This window comes from Haliotis rufescens, unplaced genomic scaffold (assembly GCF_023055435.1).
Source record: "Haliotis rufescens isolate VD_foot unplaced genomic scaffold, xgHalRufe1.0.p SCAF_4, whole genome shotgun sequence".
Classification (NCBI taxonomy): Eukaryota; Metazoa; Mollusca; class Gastropoda; order Lepetellida; family Haliotidae; genus Haliotis; species Haliotis rufescens.
The window spans coordinates 20,749,425-20,772,031 of record NW_025964112.1 but is presented as its reverse complement, the minus strand read 5'-3'; the positions used below and the strand labels follow the sequence as shown (position 1 = coordinate 20,772,031).

Below are 22,607 nucleotides of genomic sequence, written 5' to 3'. Positions count from 1 at the left end.
AAATATAAGGGCATAGTAGTATATCTGCACAATTTCATCACACTTGGCCTGCATGTCGTGGTCTGAGGTAGCATTATACCCATGCACGTGAGTGTCACCAAGTATAAAAATGTCTACGATCCTGATATGACCGAAATACTGTTCAAATACACATACATATACACATACAGTGCACACATGCACGATGAAATCACATGGACACAAAGACTCATTCCTTGGACAACTATGTGGCTAGCATCTGTGTCGTGGAGGGGCGGTCGGGTAGCCTACTGGTTGAAGCGTTCGAAGACCCGGGTTCGATTCCCGACATGGGTACAATGAGTGAAGGCCATTTCTGGTGTCCCCCGACGTGATATTGATGGAATATTGCTAAAAGCGGCGTAAAACCATACTCATTCACCCTGTTTTGTGGACTTCGGCCTTGGCGTGTCGTGCGAACGCTTTAACTTTAACACTCCTACCACTAACTGGACCGTTATCCTTTATCGTAAGGAGCTGTTCGGACATAGGCGTCAACATTAAACCTATATGACCATCTGTTTAAAACAGCACAGCTTCCACGAGTGAATCATATCTTTAGCTTAAATGGTTACATATACTTCAGAGACATTAAGCCCTTTCATGTTGTTGACTTGATGAATTGAGGTAAACTGTTGTTTTTCTTATGAATGTAGTACGTAAGGAAACAACGCCACTTGTGTGTCTTATCTTTTCACATGGATGAGTGCACCGAGACGTATTTTTCTGATGATTACGTTACTCTATCTGTAAACTACGACGTAGAATATTTTAGAGGGAACGAAACGGAACTAACAGAAAATAGCAACCCGGAACTAAGTAAATAAACTAGGTCGTGACAAATGTAGCCATTGGCAAACATATGTGAGAATGTGGTATATCTCTTGTTTTCGTTCTTCAATTATATTTAGTTCACACTGTATATCCGTGTTAGCATCAGATAACCTACATACATCCAATGCAGTGGACGAGGGCTGGTACATTCTCTCTGTGGGTTTAGGCATGCCCGTTAGTATGTTTCAGAGGTAGTTTTGGTTATAACGGGCGTTTCAACGTGTATCTCAAGAGCGATAGCTGTTTATATAAACGTATGTTTTTAAAAACAAGGGTTGTATTGAAAAAGCTATCGAGCGCGGACACGTATATATAATAAATTTATGTGTATTGCCCACGTGGAATAGCTCACTGGATATTTAAGTAAGACACTAACGGACAATGTTGATGATGTATCTCGTGATTTGAATGTTTACTTCTGACAAATCTTACATTCCTAGAACTACTGCGCAATCAGCTGAGAAAACATTGGTATAAATCTGAAAGTCCTGACTTTCTGTAAACTAAATAATTTGTTACACTGTCCGATGTAGGTCGATGGACCCGGAGACTGAATCAATCGGAATTATCAAAGCCACACTAGTAGTTTTCTCAGTCGAATGGAGGCTAATCTCATAAGGTCATGGTGATATGGAGATTGCGTCCTGTTTTCAGCTAAACAACCCTGAAGAGGTCATAGAATTACGGCGACTTATCAGAGGTGACATCATCAGCTGTTAGTCAAGTCATTTTTTTTCAGTCAAGATTTTAGAAGAATAGGTTGCCAAATCAAAGAATCGTGTTAAAATTATCATGGTTAAATAAAAACAAATCCTAATCCATGGAGCCCGCATCCTTTTACGTATGTCTGGTCGGATAAGACATAAATGTATTTAGAAATACACACGTGATTTCAATAATCCTTTGAACGATATTCCGAATGTTGTGTCGCTATCGCCTACAATACAATACTAGTGTTAATATAAATGATTCAAATGTTGTTAAATATTCAAAGCTAAGAAACTACATTTGATAATCACATTTGAAAATTATACTGTACACGCAAAATCAAACAACACTACTTTAACATATAATACTAACGGAAAAAAGTAAAAAAGAAGTTTCAAACAAAGTGGTGTAAAGGTTATGTTTATTGAAAATAACAACATAATATTTGGTCCATGTTTTATCATGGCAATCTCATTGACAAAACCCATACCTGGTAACAGGAACGGGAGAGACAGGCCCTAAAAGAGCGGGGTGTAACAACTCAGTTAACAGTGTAAATATCGGGTGTGACCACCGTTAATGTTGATACAGCCAAGGCAGCGGCGGCGCTTTGAAGACACCGGTTGATTGAAAACAGCCTTGGGGATGTTGTTCAAAAGATTGGCCAAGTGAGCTAGCGTTACCGGCTAGTTCTGATCCAATCGTTGGCGCCTTTTCACCCAATCCCAGACATGTTCTGTGGGGGAGAAATCTGGAGAAATACCAGCAGTGCTGCCTCAAAACGTATGTTACAACACGTGCAACGAGTCGGCCAGCTTTAGCGTGCTGCAATATAGCGTGACGTCTTTCCATTTGCAAAAGAATTCAGCAAGACCTGACATTGCGTAAGCATCATTTACGGTTAACTTAAAGTATTTTGGGACAGTACTGCGTGATATAGCACTGATCCCAAATTTGGTGGTTTATATATAAATTATATAGAAAAACTTACCTACGTTCTGGTCCTAGAACTAACAGCAGTAAAGGATTCTTGTCTTTTGAAATTTAAATTCACGAGACAGACAATATGTATTTCAGAACAATAATGGTCATGTGGTTCTATAAGAATATCGTCTAGGTGTCACTTAAACTTATATGCGATCAAAATTCGGTGTGTACGCCCTTATGATACAGTGCTAAACTCAACGAAGAAAGTTGTCCACCTCAACTACAATTTTGCACCAATGATCGCTCCAATGACTTCACTCATGTTTGCCGCCATTATTCCGATGAGAATTGTCTTATTGCTGTAAGAAGCATATGGGAATACTACATATAAAAATAATATGTACGTTGACATCCATAGAACTTAATGTGTTGGTCCATTGCTCATCCATTTATTGAGGCATTATTGTTTAATTTAAAATTCTAAAAGAAGCCATATTATACTCACTTCTGTTTGTTTGTTTGTTTGTTGTTAAACGCCGAAATCAGTAATATTCAAACTTTATGACGGCGGTCTGTAAATAATCCAATTTTGACCAGACAATCCAGCCACTTACATCATGAGCATCGATCTATGTAATTGGATAACATGCATCAGCGAGCCTGGGCACCCGATCCCTCAGCGATGACGGGATATAAAGGGGCCATCTCACAAGTGAAATTAACATTTCACAGCCAATCTAACAAAATGCACTCGCACCATATAAATATGACACCCATTTTTGTGTCCCCGAAGAGATATTGCTAAAACATTGTCAAGAGCGTCGTAAAACCATTCATAAGGAACATATGTAACAGAATACTGTTTACTCATGATAGGAGTATCCCACTCTAGTCCACGTGACTCGTCATTTCGATGTCATATCACCTAAGTATGACAAACACGAAAACTATTTGTTTTTTATTATATCTTCACAATTCGTTTAACTTGACGTTTCTATGCAATCTTGGATGCTTGAAGCTATTTCACTTGAAACTGTATAAGACATAGCCACGTGCCACCTGTTCATAAATATGCTGAAGTTAAGCAACGTTTGTCGTGGGGCGTTCTTGGATGGGTGATCGGGTCCGGCAGCTTGGCTTCTGAGTTTCGGTCCAGCCCCACACTTAAGCACATGTAGCACTTTTGGGCAAGTGACTTATTTGAAATAAGCCTCTGTTCACCCAGCACTATTAACCTTCTTGCGCCTAAGGCAGCTTGTTTTGTATACTTCCCAGGGAGTGAAGAATAAAAAAGGCGATAATTTACATGCCGGTATGTGACAGGCGTTAAACATCATTACAGCTAAACTGGATATAATTATCAAAAAACGGAACGCTGTATCTTGATAATGCCCGCCGAGCGACTGGCCATTATCAATCACGTTACTCAATGACGTTCACTCAGTGTTCTGATCCTCTCCCTGGCAGGTCACTGTATAAACAGCTGCACTCACATTTGCTCACAAAACTGTTTCTCTCCGATGTCTAAATGCAAGGTCGAATGACGTCTTATAGATACGTAATCCATTGTTAACGTGGTTCTAGACCAGTGCGTCATTTACCTCCGTTGTGTCCGTGTGGAAACTGATTTGGTTTAGGTATGCTAAGGGCAATGTTAAGTTATAATGGTAATAACAGTAACGCTATTTTCCTGGGTAATATTATTGCAGAAACCCTCGTCCAATTTCGTTTCATTTTCAAATGACATGCTCAAGCTAAATCAGCTTTCGATTATATCTAGGTGTCGTCACGGGCGGATACAAGCGAAAACCTTTTCAGCATTATTAAATTATCCAATGGTTTCAAAGTAGATGTCTACCACTGGCCCCTACGAGAAGATTCTGCCACGTAAGGGTATGGTATCAGACAAAGACATATAAAATGATTTATTTCGCAAGCAACTAATAAGAATTATAAGAATTCATCAGATTCCTTAAATCTTAAATTTAAGAAATGTATTGCATTAACTAAATTCAATCTGTTGTATTGGAAAAGTGCTCTCTTGTGTACATAGTTAATGACGAATATATATATATATATATATATATATATATATATATATATATATATATATATATATATATATATATGTAACATGTGTTAATAATGCACCTATCTATATAAATACTAGCACAATGCATATTCATTCATTCATTCCATGTCTACCACTGGCCTCTACGAAAAGATTCTGCCACGTAAGGGCATGATATCAGATGAAAGACATAAGAATTCCTCAGATTCGTTAGTCCGATGGTTTGATTCTGGCTACAATGGGGGTCAGGTGGTCGGGCATTGTGACTTGTCTCATTGTATGTCATCAAACTCCGATGTCGTGGATCGTTGATTAGACGTTCAGCCACTGATTCACCATGGCCATACTTGGTTATTTAAAGGCAGTCTTAATTTACCGGGACTATTTCTGATAATGATTGTGACGTTATAGACATACACCCACCTAATCTAATAAAATATTGCAGAAAAGAGGACAAAAATACACCAAACAGGATGGTAATCCTGGTTCTTGTAATGCACACATCACATTATGTAATATCTATATATTTGATCAAATATAACATGGATTCGGAGTGCAGTCCGTTTGCCAATAAATGACACATGTTATTGAATGTCTTTTACCCACCCAGATTTGAAGTTTATTTACCACAACACCGGACTAGTTTAAAAAAACTATGATGTTTTGAAATACGGCAATTGTCCTTTTACAGGGGTGGGGGAGCTCGGTGTTAGAGAGAATTACATAGTTTTGGTTGGGGCCGTCTCAATACTAATCCACTTGAAAACGGTGTGGCAAACGGACTGTTGTATCCGTTATATAGTCCTTCAAGATGCAAGGATAGCAATGCAATGCCAGCCGTATTCACATAGCTTGGTGAGTGCTGCGTTAACAATGAACAAATTGTGACAGCATAAGGATTAGATAGAGATACATACAGACGCCAAAAAGGTCATATGTTTGACCCTATTAAACTAAGTACTAAATGTCACAATATGTATGCCTACTTAAATAACTTTAGAAAACGCCTCCCCATATTCTTCATGCCTGCAGCGAATCTTCGAAGTGTTGCTTCATCTTCACCAAATATCACACAATGTATGCCTACTTAAACAAGAATGAAATACTCACATCCCCCACCAATATGACATGTCGGGTGTGTGCAATGCATTAGCTCCTGTGAACTATGTTCACTGGGCCTTTTAGGATATGGCCTAATTGCAGAACTAAAAAAGGTTATTACTGGTGTTGTTTTTCCATCTGCAGTTTATGATAGAATATGTTACTGAATTTGTAATGAGTAAGGATGAGACATATGGACGAACAACTTCTTTATTACAATTAGGAGCGATGGTTTCGGTGTAGGTTCTAACACCATTATCAAGCAAGTGAAGAACAGAGTATGGTTGACAAGAATATATTGCTATGGAAAGTCAAAAAATATTTGTTATAAAAATCCCAAACTATCAAAAGGCACCAGTTCACCACTAGACCTATCTATGTGCCAAGTTTGGTGAAGAAATATGGTACAGTTTTCAAGACCTGCTCCGCAAATATGAGGACTACCGCCATTTTCAGTCTAAATGAAAGTCATTGCCATGGAAAGTCAAAAAATATTTTTTATAAAAATCCCAAACTATCAAAAGGTACTAGATCACCACTAGACCTATCTATGTGCCAAGTTTGGTTAAGAAATATGGTACGGTTTACAACATCTGCTCCGGAAACGAGGACTGCAACCATTTTCAGTCTAAGCCAAAGTCGTTGCCATGGAAACTCGAAAAATGATTTCTTAAAAAATCCCAAACTTTCAAAAGGCACCAGTTCACCACTAGACCTATCAATGTGCCAAGTTTGGTGAAGAAATATGGTTCGATTTTGAAGATCTGCTCCGGAAACGAGGACTACCGCCATTTTGAGTCTAAACCAAAGTCGTAGTCATGGAAACTCGACAAATAATTTCTTCTTAAATCCCAAACTATCAAAAGGCGGTAGTTCACCACAAGACCTATCTATGTGCCAAGTTTGGTGAAGAAATATGGTACAGTTTTCAAGACCTGCTCCGGAAATGAGGACTACCGCCATTTTCAGTCTAAGCCAAAGTCGTTGCTATGGAAACTCAAAACATATTTAAAAGAAAAAATCCTTTACTATCAAAAGGCACCAGTACACCATTAGGCCTATCTATGTGTCAAGTTTGGCGAAGAAATATGGTACGGTTTACAATATCTGCTCCGGAAACGAGGACTACCGCCATTTTCAGTCTAAGCGAAAGTCATTGCCATGGAAACTTGAAATTATTTTTAAAAAAATATCTTAAACTATCAAAAGGCACCAGTTCACTACTAGACCCAGCTATGTGCAAAATTTGGTGAAGAAATATGGTACGGTTTTCAAGATCTGCTCCGGAAACGAGGACTATCACCATTTTCAATCTAAGTCAAAGTCATTGCAATGGAAACTCGAAATTCTTTTTTTTACAAATCCTAAACTATCGAAAGGCACCAGTTCACCACAAGACCTATCTATGTGCCAAGTTTGGTGAAGAAATAAGGTACAGTTTTCAAGACCTGCTCCGGAAATGAGGACTACCGCCATTTTCAGTCTAAGCCAAAGTCGTTGCTATGGAAACTCAAAACATATTTAAAAAAAAAAATCCTTTACTATCAAAAGGCACCAGTACACCATTAGACCTATCTATGTGTCAAGTTTGGTGAAGGAATATGGTACGGTTTACAATATCTGCTCCGGAAACGCGGACTACCGCCATTTTCAGTCAAAACCAAAGTCGTAGCCATGGAAACTCGAAAACTAATTTCTGCAAAAATCCCAAACAATCAAAAGGCACCAGTTCACCACTAGACCCAGCTATGTGCCAAGTTTGGTGAAGAAATATGGTACGATTTTCAAGATCTGCTCCGGAAACGAGGACTATCACAATTTTCAATCTAAGTCAAAGTCGTTGCTATGGAAACTCGATTTTTTTTTATACAAATCCCAAACTATAAAAAGGCACCAGTTCACCACTAGACCTATCTATGTGCCAAGTTTGGTGAAGAAATATGGTACGGTTTTCAAAGATCTGCTCCGGAAACGAGGAGTACCGCCATTTTCAGTCTAAATCAAAGTCGTTGCCATGGAAAGTCGAAAAACATTTTATTTTTAAATCCCAAACTATCAAAAGGCACCAGTTTACCACTAGACCTATCTATGTGCGAAGTTTGGTGAAGAATTATGGTACGGTTTTCAACATCTGCTCCGGAAACGAGGACTACCGCCATTTTCAGTCTAAGCCAAAATCGTTGCCATGGAAATTTGAAAAATACTTTCGAAATGTGACGGACGGACGCACCCATTCCTATATCCCCCTTCCACTTCGTGGCGGGTGATAATAACTTGAGAAAACTCCTCCCCGTATTCTTCATGCCTGCAGCGAATCTTCGAGGTGTTGCTTCATCTTCACTAAATGTCACACTATGTATGCCTACTTAAATAACTTGAGGAAACGCCTCCCCATATTCTTCATGCCTGCAGCGAATCATCGAGGTGTTGCTTCATCTTCACTAAATGTCACACTATGTATGCCTACTAAAATAACTTGAGAAAACGCCTCCCCATATTCTTCATGTATGTAGCGAATCTTCGGAGTGTTGCTTAATCTTCACTAAATGTCATAACTATGTATGCCTACTTAAATAACTTGTGAAAACGCCTCCCCATATTCTTCATGCCTGCAGCGAATCTTCGAAGTGTTGCTTCATCTTCACTAAATGGCACACTATGTATGCCTACTTAAATAATTTGAGAAAACGCCTCCCCATATTCTTCATGCCTGCAGCGAATCTACTGAGTGTTGCTTCATCTTCGTTCTGTATGTTTCCCCTTTCAGTTTCTCTTACTTGTTGTGCTCTCAAATTACATTCTGCTGAAAATCGGTCATTTGTGACTTCATCTTCTACTCTCTTCCTTTCAGCAAGTATGCGCGTCACCTCCTCCCCAACATTTGCCAGTTGACGCTGCATTTGCACTTTCTCTTCACCATCAGCCTTCTGCAACTGCTGGACAAGTTTGTTCTTCTTCGTCTTCATCTCCATCTCACTCTGTACCAGCTCCCCCAAGGTCCTCTCCTTCTCTATAACAAGTGAACGCTTTCTGGCATGTTTATCCCGCTCTCCCTTTAGTTGAAGTTTTAAATCTTCCATTTCTTTCACATTGGCTTCATGAAGCTTCTCGTAATACTCCCTCTCGTTCTGCATGAACTCCTTCATCTCTTCGCGCAATTCTTCCTCAATTTCCCTTCTCATCTCTTTTTCTTTGTCAGCTATATCTCTCTTGATTCTCTCTTGAATAATTTCTTCTGCCTCCTGGAACATTTTTGAGGTGAAATGTTTCCCTCCATTCTTATTCACTGTGTCTTTGATGCGTTGAATAAGGCATTTTACATCCGCTTCCTTTTCAAGTTCCTTTCCTCTGTTGTTGAAGGTGACATATCCTCCTCCAGCGTTACTTAAAATCTGTTTTAATTTGTCAGGTGCGCCTTGAATGTGTTTCTCCACTGTCTTAGGTTCGATCTGATCTCTTCCAGTGAAGACGATGACCATGTAGTTGAGCACTTGCTCCCCAAACATGTCGTCAATTTCGTCAAAGACTTTCCCTTCTTCCTCTGTGAACCTGTTGGTTAAGGATGAAACCAACAAAAAGGCATGTGGTCCTGGGGCCGAAAGTGCAATACATTTCTTAATTTCTGTATCAATAACCTCCTTCTTTGTGTTGGTGTCAAATAATCCGGGTGTATCAACAATCTGGATGGTGTTGCCAAAAAAATCGCCATGAACAAACTGACATTTTTCGGTTACCGAGGTCATTGACGATCTTGAATCAAAAACCTTCTTATTCATTATTGTGTTTGCTGTTGCACTCTTTCCTGCTCCAGTTTTACCAAGTAGTACCAGTCTCAATTCGCCCAATTCTGAAAGACAAAAAAATGCCTTTATATATGGCGCACAAACATCATACAGCATATATCAAATACCATTGTTTAAGAATGAGACACATTACTAAAGGCTGAGAAATACGACATGTCTGTAATAGATTGTCTCATGGTAGCACTTTACAATCCAACTTTCATGAATATGACATATGTACCTGTGTTATATTACGTTTGGTACATCACCTGACTTCATGACGAAGTTGAATAAACAAAAAAAAGGTGCCTAGATATAAACCAAATAGTAATCGTGATAGTTATTATCCCCTGCCACAAAGTTCGCCCGTCTGTCCGTTCGCTTCTGAAAGGGGGCACATTTTCTAATAAACTCTTTTTGTTAGAATTTCAAAATATAAATTGTTTATTGTCATGGAAACACCCACGGTGGTACAAGAGCGTGTTTTACAGACAAGTATATGTTCAACAAGAGTATGTTTATGTATTATTTCTAACGCATTTGTACTCATTGGAAATAAACTTGGACAAATTGCTTATTTCTGCTATTCTCGTTGCACACAGATATTATTTGAGCTTATAAAGATTAGGCTATAAATAACATTTTACTGGTATATATCTACTACGAAGGCTTGACATTTAACTAAATAGTGGAACTCGTCAGCAATAGCTGGCGAGTTACAAGGTGTAGAGGTTCCTTCTTCTCTCAGTATACCAAGCCAGCGGCCAGTCTCAGCAGGGTAAATTATGGTTACAGGTTTGAAAAGGAGTGGGAAAGAGATTGTCCTTGGAAGGAGGAGGTATGTTTCAAAGGATGGGGCAGATTTAAGTAATTTGTAGCAAGTTCCTTTGTAACTATTGCACATAGTTCTCCGTCATGATTATGTAAATTGATCTTTTAACGTTAACTCTACCTTAGAGACTAGCCACTTGCTGGTGTACAAATATGGGTCATTGAACACATATGACATGCCACAGTTATCAAGACTTTTCTGGACATTGTTCAACCAGCTATTATCCCTTGTATTTACAGAATTATTTGCTTTCTTAAAGCGAAGAACATATTATGATAATTTAATAGGGTTATATACGAGTTTCAGTTTGTGCCAATAATTAGCTATGGTTATGTGAAGAGGAAATTGGCCAAATTCGTCATATACCATGAAGTTTGGGGTTTGAGAAATGGAATTTTACACACTAATATTACTGGTAATGTTCTCAAATGAGTTTGAAATTTGGTGTCTTGAATTCATTTTTTACGTTATGGCCCTTGCTCGGTGATTTTCAACTTAGTGCATACTGTGTGAAATGGGGAAAAGTTTTCTAAAAAAAACCTACTGAAATTACATGAATGAAAGTTTGCATGCTTATCTAAGAGCTACTTGTCAAAATTGAGTTCGAAAATTGGTGCCGTAAATGATTTCTTTTTACAAGTTTTCTCAGAAACTACTTACGTTACATGAATGAATCTTTACAAGCTTATAGAAGACAATGTTCGCAAATTGGTCCCGTAAATTCTTTTTACCCAGAGTAACTTCCCTTGTTACATGTTTTTAGATTTGGAGCATACACAGTTGGGGCCCTTCATCCATGTTATTTTACAAAGTGCACAGTGTCTGCAATGGGGACAAGTTTTCTCAGAAACTCCTGAAGTTAGCTAATGATTCTTATGTAGACTGAGTTCGAGAATTGGTGCCATATTACTTTTTACAGAGTAGTTGCATTAGTGATAATGCTGTTTTCTTGTTTTTAATCAAATAATATAACATAATGTTAATCCACATTTGTTGGCCAACTATGATAGATGTACCAGGAATCTATACCATAGATATGTGACAATCATTTTTTTTGTCCTAGCCCCATAGATTAGGAACATACCAATTCCTTGTCGTGAGGGTTTTGGAAAAGGATTGACACGGGCCACCTTCTGCGTTGGCTTACTGTAGACTTGATCGACCATCTGCAATGGAGGAGGTGGAGGAGCCTGAACAGGCAGGGGAGGAGATGTCCGTTGTGCATCTACAAGGAAATGAAGTGGAACTATACCTGTTAATTATGTCATTGTTAAACACTCCCCTGTTGTCAATAAAGTTGTTGCGCAGTGGAAAGAGACGAAAGAATATGGTTGAATTAACAACAACAGAAAATAAAGTGATTCTCTCATACGACATAACTGTGCAACTGAGCAAGACGCCTAGATTTGACGATAATAGATGCTAACACCAAGGAACTACATTGAAATCGGAGAATGTAAAAATCGAAATGTGAAAACTTTCCTATTCATAATGAAAATGTGTTGGTTACATACGTTGCCATAACATGCCTAAATAGCACTCATGACAGCAAAAAATGGACAACTAAAACTTTAGGATACTTTTTTCAGAAAATGTACCACAAAACGTCGCAAAGTGTGATAAATGTGGCTAGAATACTAAAGCCACATCAAAGTGTTTTAAAAAGATACTGTCATCAAGAAAAGACTAATAACGTGTCCCCTTCTTGACATGACTATGCGAGTTAATACACAGACACTCAAACGCGTCTTTTATAAGACTTATATGACTGGAAAACGATATGAACTTTTGCACTAAATGTACTACATGAAGTACGTGAAGTACGTGCAGCAGGCAAATTCCCCGAAGCATGGTGTGTTTGAGCAACGCACTATTTTGCGTTATGAATGTATCCTCAAAGAAAGTAAAACTTACTGTATTTGTTGCCTATTATATGTTCTGATATATACTTCAACAAGTACCTACTGTTAAGTGTTCTTGAGTCGAACACTTTTGTATTGTTTATCCGCAGAAAAGAATTCACAATTCACATCCATACATGTGTATTCTACCTACTGCAAACTCATGTCCAAACATAAGATTAAAGCATGTTTGGCACTAAGTGGTAATGCTATGCAAAATGTTTGAAATCAAAATCGGTAATCAAAATAATCAACTGTCTTTGGGAAGGCTAAACGTGACTATTCTGGTAAGAGAGATGTTCATACCCCTTTTCACAATTCTCTTCCTCGTCAATTTGGATGTTCCACATTCTTGACAACTGTCATTGGCGGCATCGTTGTTATGATAACAGGTTGCACATACCCACACTGAAATAAAAAAATAAATAACTTTCGTCACAAACACTCAAAGTCTGGACATCTTTGGTGACTGTTGCTCGCAAGAAGCGACCGATGTGCAAAATCATTCAAAAGGATTTACCACACGTGCATGTATATTGCATGAGCTCAAAGTTATCTCCCTTCATTGACAAGCTTGAAAGATAATTTTACTACTCAATCTTCTTTAAGCTATGAAGTTTAATATTTCAAGAACGTATTCGATATGCCTGTAAAACAATCGCACTGAAAATGCCATTTTGGCACAAAACTTTAGATAAAAGACAATTTAAACTACCATTATTTCGGCTTTATTCTGAATTATGTATTTCAATAATGCATTTATATGATTAGCATTCACGATGATAGATTCTCCAAAATTACAAAAGGATTAACTCAAAATCGCTAAAAATAACTCTCAGAATTGTCCTCAAGATCCAAGACACTCATTTCCTTATATCCTTATTTCATCTTATTTTAGATGCTGTAGTATCAATAGTTAAATTATTTAAACTTTAAATTTTGTTCTTAATTGATCAAATTCATTGTAAACAATTTCCATCCTTGTGCTGCCATTTACACTGCTAAAAATGTTATAAATCTTATGGTAGAGATCAATCAATCAATATAGTTTTTTAGGCTGCCTACTTTGGCTAATAGTAATAAACATCTCTAAGAACATAAAGGGACTCAAATCAATAATTAACAGTAAACATGATAAATCAATAACCGACCCGTGAGGATCCCGGGTAGAATAGGGCTTCAGCAACTCATGCTTGCCTTAAGAGGCGACTTTGCTTGTAAGAGGCGACAAACGGGATCGGGTGGCCAGGCCCGCTGATTTGGTTGATGTATGTCATCGTATCCCATTTGCGTGGATCGATGCTCATGATGTCACTCACTGGACTGTCTGGCCCAAACTCGATTATTTACAGACCGCCGTCATATAGCAGGAATGTTGCTGAGTTCGGCGTTAAACAACAAACAAGCAAACAAATTAATAACCAAAATTAAAATTTATTATCATTTCAGGGACAAATGTGTGTCAAAGGACTAAAATGGTGCGACTTTGTACTTTTGTATTCAGGTCAAGTCGGGAATGGAGAGACACTCATTCGTAAATAAATTACTGCTGGCGAGATATTTCAACCAACTGCTACAAAAGTACAACTTAAATAATCCAAAAAATACTGATTTAACAAAGTTGAATTTTTCTTTTTGTCACCCCTACAGTGGGAATGTTTTATTGATTTCCAAGAATTGACTTCTGACGTCGATGTCCAAGAAAGACTTGGTTGAGTCGTCAAGCAGTACAAATATCCAACAGGTTGCGTTGAAAATTAAAATATTTCGATGGATTGATATTTCATAAATTCGTTTTGAAAACCCGATAATATTTTAAGAAGATAATATTGAACTTGAGTAATATTTTTCAAATTTATCACTACCTGTGACCCCTTTTCCGAACCATCGAAGATCGCTGACCTATGTACCCATATGTAATTACTCATTCCACAAAGACTACCGTTTTGAAATCATTCTTTCCGTCATAGTAAAATGGAGATAGAACTACTAGGTTTTGAAATTTGATGTCGTCCCACTGTAGACAAGATACCTCCTTTTAGCTAAAGCACTGGGCTCCAAATTAAAAAAAGGTATCTAATCTTCAGTGCGAATCCAAAATAAATAAAAACATACAAGCTAAATCTCCTAATTAGATCATGGCCGTTAGCTGTGATCTGACGGTAGTGTGTCATGGTGACCTCAACTCCTCGGGACGTCAATTTGGTTTAATTGCTTGATAGCCCGTTGATGTGTTCTTGAAATACTTGTCACTGGTATTGAAGGTCAAACTTACTCAAACATGCATTATGTTTGTGGTAACTCAAGAAGTGTTTACTATAGAATAATTAAATAAAGCGACAAAATCCTTTCCATAACTAATAGAAATCTCTGCATAAAGCAGAGTCGATTGTACGATTCCAACTATATCATGTGAGTGTGTTTAAGAATCGCTATCAAATACATGTAGTGCTGATACCAGGTGGCCGCGAAAAGGTGAGCGAATCATGCCCAACCTGTACCACCCGTCATAAACACATGCAAAGGCGAGTCAATTGTTCACGTGAAAAAAACCCCATGGGAACATATGGTACGAGTCAAAATAGGGAATTGCATCGGACATCATTTTTGTCACTGATGCGTCAAACTTGGAAATGTCCACATGTCTACCATAAAACGTTTTGAAAACTTGAATGTTGTGTAACATTGATCAAACAACTACTTAGCAAGAGTCGTATGACGCTCTTTGAACTCTTGGTAGAAAGAGCATGCTCGATTGTATCTCAAAAGCTGTGAAATGTAAACAGGCTGGAGCTGCTGGAATAATGCTCGACATGAAGGGAAAGTTGACTTTGGAAAGTTGAAGTCATCCCTCTTGTCATACAGTCTTGTGGAGAGTGTTTTGTCACTCTGAATCGTTATGCGGTCTCACTGGTCTCCTTTGTTTCTAGTTCAGGTGGGTAGATCAGTGGAAGGGAATTGGCTATTTGATGGTTATTTAACGATATGAGTTCATCGATGTACCTGAAGCTTAAGTAAAACTTCTTGGCCAAATTACCTTGTTTTGACTTTGCCAATCCGAACAGAAATTCGGATTCATATGCATAAAGAAATAGACCAGCAAAGAAGGGGGCCACACTTGGTGCCAATGGGGATGCCTGCTTCTTGCCTAAATATCTTACCCCAAATTTTACGTGGATGATATCAATTTTACGTAGATTTCCAGCATTTCACATATTGTTTTCTCAGTAAACCTCGGATGGCATTTGTTTTCGTGGAATTAGGTAATATCATCTTTTTCATAGAATTAGGTATTACCGTAATAAAATTAGGTAATATCATCCTTAGAGCGGACAAGGTTTTGAACGACACTCAAGGAATGTCAATGGCACTAGAATGATCATTCGTTAAGGTTGTTCTGCTTCTGCACTTAGGGTCATAATAGTGTTGCTTCAGACAATGCATTTATGTCTGGTTTGAGTTGAAGCAAATATAAGCGACAAAACCATTTCCATAATTTCCAAGTCCCGGGTTACATGGGTACAATGTGTGAAGCCCATTTCTGGTGTCCCCCGCCGTGATATTGCTGGAATAATGCTAAAAGCGGCGTAAAATCAAACTCACTCACTCACTCACTCACTCACTCACTCACTCACTCACTCACTTATTTTGTGTTTTGACAATGCTTGCAAAGTAAAAGATTTTTGTTATACATTGATTCATACAATTTTATTTCTCTGTTTACTTTTATTCGAAACTTGACATAATGTGCCTATGATAGGCATATTAAGCAGTCTTTCATGATGTAATAGTTGCACTATGTGTGCCTTATAAACATGATTTTGCTGTATCTGCGGATCATGACAAAATATCAGACATGTAACCAAATGTTCTAATCACATTAATACCGTCTGACGCAAAGTTTTATTTTGGGCGAAAAGACTCCCAAAAATGAAGCATTCTTGCAATCAGCCCGCTTCGTTTTGGTTTGGCATCATTTCCACTGGTGTCGTCTACAGTTGCATGTCTTTCGTTTTGAGCTACAAACAAACAAATATAAGATATATTAATGATTGCCAAGTCAATTGAACAGTAATTAGTAATTTACAATCTATTATTCGCACACGCACACGTATACTCACTCACTCACTCATACATTTACGACACAACATGATTATATTTACTTATTTAACCCTTACAGCTGAATTGTGGAATCAAAGATCACACAGAACATATCTCTGCCATGGTAAACGTTTACGAGATTTCTGATTATGCAACACTGCATTTAACACATACCAGCATCTTGCTCATGAGTGTCTCGGGAAATGATATTTTCTTGCACTTTTCGAGTTGTAGGCTTTGGCTTCAACTCCGGCCTTGGTCCTCTTTCGTGTTTGGATCGATTAGCACCTGGAAATAAGGTATATGTTAAAGAGTACTTGAGACTTACAAATGTATGACGCATGCCGTGCATAATGTCTAAAAGAATGAAGAGCACTTAATAGATTTTGTCAGTGGGTAGGAAACTAAAATATTCAAGAAAAAGTTTACCTTTTTTTGGTATTCTCTCATTGAACTTGTCCCCCGATTCAACAGTCTGTCTGGTATATATTTGTGTTTGGAGTTTGCGTGGCTCTATGATTACAACACAAAAAGAAGGTGATACGTTCTGTTATATAAAACAAATTTGACAACAAAATAATGAACATTTAAAATGAAATATACTCTTAAAAAAAAGAAACGCAAAACGGATATGTTAGGGTCATCCGTTAAAGTGTCAGTGAAAATGTCCCGGATCAAAATGATCATAGCAAGGACATGCAAACCATTGGTCGGGAAACACGTACGGTTCGGGAAAACGCACCAGTGCACATGCAGAAGCACTATGAACGGTATTAAATTGCAGGGTTTTTGATCAATAGAACAGTGACAATTCAACAACATGCCAAGATTAACAGAAGTGCAAAGAAACAACGTCATAGGCCGCTTGCAGGCAGGGGAATCCCGATCAGCTGTAGCTAGGGCTTTCAATGTAGCGCCCAGCACCATCACAAGGATATGGGATTGGTTTCAACAGCATTGGTCAACACGTGATCGGCCAAGGTCGGGACGACCAAGAGTAACCATCCCTGCCCAACATCGCTACATCCGACTGCGCCACCTCCGTGAAAGGACGACCACAGCCACCTCAACCGCATCCCATGAGTCGACAACATCGTCAACAACGACTGCATTGGTGTCGTCAACTGCGACGAGGAGATGTCTGGTCCAGCGACGAGTCAAGATTTCTCCTCCGTAGACGGGATCGAAGAGCACGGGTCTACAGGCGTTGGGAAGAACGTTACGCCGGAAACTGCGTACAGGTAGTGGACAGATTTGATGGGGGTAGCGTTATGATGCGGGCGGTAATCTCTCATCATGGCAGGGCAGGTATGGTCCATATACAGGGCAGTCTTACGGCTCAACGATACATCAACGATATTCTCCTACCACACGTCCTCCCAATTGCAGCCAACGGCAACGCTGTATTCCATCAGGACAACGCTCAACCGCATACAGCACGGATCACAAGAACCTGTCTACACAACAACGTTGATGTTCTCCTCTGGCCCTCCAGATCCCCGGATTTGAACCCGATAAAGCACCCGTGGGATGAATTGGATAGACGGCTACGCCGACGTCAACCACAACCCCTGACGTTGCAGCAGTTGGGTTTTGCGTAGCAGGCCGAGTGGGCTACCATTCCCCAGGAATACTCGTTTCTTCCATTATGCAGGAGATGTCAGGCCGCTATCGATACTATTGATAGTAGTTGACCTTCACCTTGGACTTTTCCTACCGGTACCGATAACTGAGATGACTACAATCACTAAGTGTTCTCTCCACAACATTTTGGCTCAATACCTTGTACGGTTCCTTGTATAAATGTATTTTCCTACCTCACACAAATCCGGCTTTGCGTTTCTTTTTTTGAAGAGTATATGATGTTCATATCTCATTCCATATATTTGTAGAAATATTACTCGTACCCATTAAATAGTTGCACAATTTCACTAAATACTAAACTAAAAATAATTATATTGAATATTAATATAATATTAAACACGAAGGTGAGAATCCATGCCCAGAACAGTATAATGTACAAAAGTGTACATACTACATCCTGTTGTAATACATGTCTGTTGAGTGTTTGACGTGAGTTCAGCTTGCATCTCTCTTCTTATCTGTTCTTCAAGTTCCTGTCTCATGGTACTTTTCAACTCTTCTTTAATATTTCGGTTGCGCTCATCTTGTTGATTCCGATCTTCTTCCTCTTTCTTCTGTTGACACCTTGTGGCGTACTCGAGCATGGCCACTGTATAGACCATGTTGTTGTTCTGCTTCTGGAGATTCTTCAACATGGATAGAAGTTTATCGGCATCCTCCGCTCTGGATTCCCACGTTCCTGTGTTGTCAAAGCCGATGTATCTTCCCCCACAGGCATCAAGGACACTCTTCAGCTCTGGTGTACTCTCTTGTAGGTATTTCTCCAGAGTGATGCCATCATACTTGAGATCATCCAATCTTGTAAAGATGAGGACGGTAAATCGGAACATATCTTCACCAAACGTTTCTCTAAGAGTGTCTATCATTGTCCTCACTTCTGGCGTAAATCGACCTATTCGAACTACAAGCCCAAAAGCATCAGGGCCTGGTGTGAAGGTGTACACCGATTCTGCAAGTCTCATTTTATTTGCTTTTATATCTTGTCCTTCTGCAAACAGCCCAGTCGTTTCAATAATGCTTATGTTAGAGTCATGCTTTGTCACTGTGTGAACATTGTCCGCCAAAAGCGAAGATGTTGGCTGCGTAATGGATGTCCAACGAAATGATTCTATCACTGCAGTTTTGCCGCAACCATGACGACCAAGCAGAACCATTTTCACCTGGTTGTTCATGCTCCTGCAAGAAAATGTAACAATGTCAGTATTGTTTTTCGCTCGACGGATGAAGCTTCAGAAATGTATTCCTTCCTTAATGTGGATTTCTTCAAATTAATTCATTGTTACCGAATACGTTTTAAGCGATGATATTGCTAAAAAATGTAACATGTAGCAATTAGTCTAAAACAACTTACCACATGAAATCAAGATGTCTGCTTCACACTACCGCCATGCCAGTGTGAGATCCCTCATTGAAACTTGACATAAGATACACGGCGTAAAGGTACAGGCAAATGGACAATACAATCTTCTTAATTACTAGTCCATTGTATGATGTAGATAACTAGAAAACTTGATTGCAAGGACTTTCCAAATGGTAGCACACCCATCATTTCTAGAAGGCCCCAGATGTCACACAATACTACCACGCATTTCCAGTGTGATACCATTACCGACCTACTGCAACACCACATCATATTAAAGTACCTCACCTCTAGCTAATACAATTGTGAATATACAGCCATCTCCATTCTTAAGACATCACTTTCAGTTAAATGACATCATTTCTGGCTTGGGAAACAAGCCCAATGCAGATAATTATTTAACCTGTTCCTCTGGCTGTTTGAAATACATTTATACCCACTTCCGGTTGAATGATATCCGCCCTAGTTTCTGAACATACCTGTTATTTGCATAGTGGTTTTAAAACAGAAGGTTTCAATGCGAATGCATCTAAATTCATTGATGAGAACGATATATGCACATCCGGTTTAATGACTTAACTTCCAGTCCTTGAAAGCCCATGTCATAGACAGTGTGATTTTAAAGCAAAACGCCAATGCCTCTAGGTACATTGATAAGAACGATATAAGTACACCTTGTTTAATTACTTTACTTCCGGTATGGGAAGACACATGTCTCATGGAAGACATCTTTTAAAAAGAGTCCCAATTACATTAATAAGAACGTTACAGGCATTATTGTTTTGATAACTTCCCATCCGGTTTGGAAAAATAACATGGAATACAGCCTCATAACAGAAAATAGGATGTCCCACGTTTAAATGTAACAACGAAAATATAGCATATACTATTCATTGAAAATAGGTCACCGTGATACTGATATCAGAACATTGTTATCAAATTAATATAACCACGGCATACACAAGACGTAATAATACTGCAGAAGAAAGCCATTTGAGTAAACACGGCAAAAATATTTCATGAATGACCTTCGCTGTGACCTTTACCTTTCACTGAAGTCACTCACTGTCATTTCAGATTTGGAATGACATGTAGCAAGTTTCAATGTCCTACAGTGAATGCTTCATGTGTTATCGTTAAAACGCCCCTTTCTTAAGGATATTACCTTGAGGATGACTGATCAGTGTATTAAAAACATTACCAAGGGCCCTAAAGGGAGATATGCATATTGTAATTTCCTTGGGTTAAAAATCAATGTGCGGCGGCGGCGGCGGCGGCGGCAGCGGGAGCAGCCAGATTCAGGAAAAGCCCTATGAAAGTATCACCATTTAGATTGGTTTGAATCCTGGTAAGTTGGGGATGTACTTATCGGCAAAAGACAAGGTACAATATGGTCCTCTTTGTGGAGCATATCCTAAATTTGGTGAAACCTGCAAATGTTTGGGAACACATAAACCATCAATATGTAATTATACGATTTCACATTGGAAACACGATGCCTAGAGAATGCAGTGACACAAACCATTAGTCATGTGTACAATTGCGTGGTCGGTGAGATACACAACGATATAATTTTGTCCTTTGACGCACTGGTGTCACATTAGATTAATTCATTGTTTTGTAAAAAAAATAAAAAATAAACCACCAACTTACTAGAAGAAAAGACGTTAGGAACCAAAGCATATTTTTACGATACAAAGGCACCATGCATCTAATATTTTTTATGACAGTTGAGCCCATGACAAAACATCAATTAGGTAAATAAAATGCATACGCAAGAGAAGTGTGTATAACCTCTATGTATGTCATGTAATAGATCATACCGTTAAATTCGAACATATTCGTAACTGACCCGCGAAGATCAGGGTAGAGAAAAGGTCTTCAGCAACCTATGCTTGTCGTAAAAGGCGGTTAACGGGATCGGGTAGTCAGGGTTGCTGACTTGGCTGATGCATGTCATCGTATTGCTTCAGACCATGTACATGCTATTCAATTTTCCCTGAAGAATACATTTACTTACAACTAAGCTTTTAGGTCATTCCAGAAATTATGTGGTAGACATGATATGACTCGTCGCTTGTCAACATAATAGGTGAGGCTGTCCAGTGCTACGACCGTTAGAGAGAGTTTTCACACCTCCCTACTTTTTGGAGCTGACTTTAGTAACGAAAAGTGTTTAGTATGGATGCTACCGGTAGAGCATCGCCTGGGGTCATCACTGATTTTCAGTGATATATTCGGAAAGGTTTCGTCACTTTGCCTTTACCGCCTTATGGAATCTGTTTCGGCAGATGTTTGACACTGATTATTATCTGGCGTTGTGTTAAATTATTTTAAATCTTTATTTATTTTATTATTGTGTAACAAATAACTTTATATGCATGCTTTACGTATCGTTTATGTGTTAATATCTGCCATATATATATCAGTATCACCTGTTGATTTGGGGAATTGTAAAGTAGTCAAAGTATGTGTATATGAGCGCATTATTTAGGAATGGATCGTTATCTAAAACATATACACACTGTCCTGAATACATGACAAAAAAACACAGAAGTATACATGTGGTACTCACTTTTGTCTTGAAGATTCCTCCAAATGTCTGTTCCCGGTTCGTCTGACAGAAATCTAACTTTAATAAAACAGAAACGTGTCACCTCTTAACTATTTTATAGACTTATTGTGATTAACAGAACGAATGTTTCCACATTTCATATCCTTTTTGAAAAGCAAGATGTAAATATCAACCACAAAACCATTTCCATAATCATAAGATATCAGCGCTCAAAGCAAAGTCCATTGCACGATTCAGACTATGTCATGTGCATGCGATGATAAAGTGTAATGATATATAAAATATCAACGTTTACACTTTATCTGATGATACTATTTGTCAGTGCACTAATGAAGACGTAACATGTACATCAATCTAAACTGAACAATCTTAGTTAAATCAAAGAGGTAGAGATATGAGCGTCTACCCACCCAGCTTGCACACAGTGAGACCAGGTAACGCTTTGCGCGGCCTCAGCCTAACTCTTCATATATATTACCTGTTGAACATGTTCGTGCACATTACAAATCCCATATATGGTATGCCATTCCTGGAAAACACGATTTCTACTGAATCACATCTTTGTATACAGCCTTGGTCATAACGCATGCTGTGTATTGACTGCAAAGAAGATTCAATAATTCAATTTTTAGTTTTCAGTGGTGTGAATAATCAAAATAAGTACTATATAATATATCGGACGGTTATGAGTTCAGTTCGAGAAGTATTTGAAATACATACATTATTGTAATAGTAATGTAATAGTAATGTTAA

General features: G+C 38.5%; 1 protein-coding gene across 1 annotated transcript; it reads right to left on the bottom strand.

Moving 5' to 3' along the window:
- Nucleotides 1-7,836: 7,836 nt before the first annotated feature.
- On the bottom strand, nucleotides 7,837-22,344 carry LOC124132143. Its single transcript, XM_048381537.1, has 10 exons — nucleotides 22,265-22,344; nucleotides 21,855-21,911; nucleotides 19,271-19,333; nucleotides 18,311-19,095; nucleotides 16,705-16,788; nucleotides 16,450-16,563; nucleotides 16,089-16,193; nucleotides 12,481-12,582; nucleotides 11,358-11,498; nucleotides 7,837-9,506 (listed from the first exon to the last, which is right to left on the bottom strand). Exons 3-10 carry the CDS (start codon nucleotides 19,273-19,275, stop codon nucleotides 8,326-8,328), a joined length of 2,517 nt encoding a protein of 838 aa, XP_048237494.1. The 5' UTR covers nucleotides 19,276-19,333; nucleotides 21,855-21,911; nucleotides 22,265-22,344; the 3' UTR covers nucleotides 7,837-8,325.
- Between the last annotated feature and the right edge of the window lie 263 nt (nucleotides 22,345-22,607).

Excerpts from the sequence above, each read along its gene's own strand:
- LOC124132143 (XM_048381537.1), bottom strand. Across the intron at positions 16,564-16,704 it reads TGAGAGAATACCAAAAAAAG|GTGCTAATCGATCCAAACAC; the intron begins GTAAACTTTTTC and ends CCTTATTTCCAG. Across the intron at positions 9,507-11,357 it reads ACCCTCACGACAAGGAATTG|AATTGGGCGAATTGAGACTG; the intron begins GTATGTTCCTAA and ends TTTGTCTTTCAG.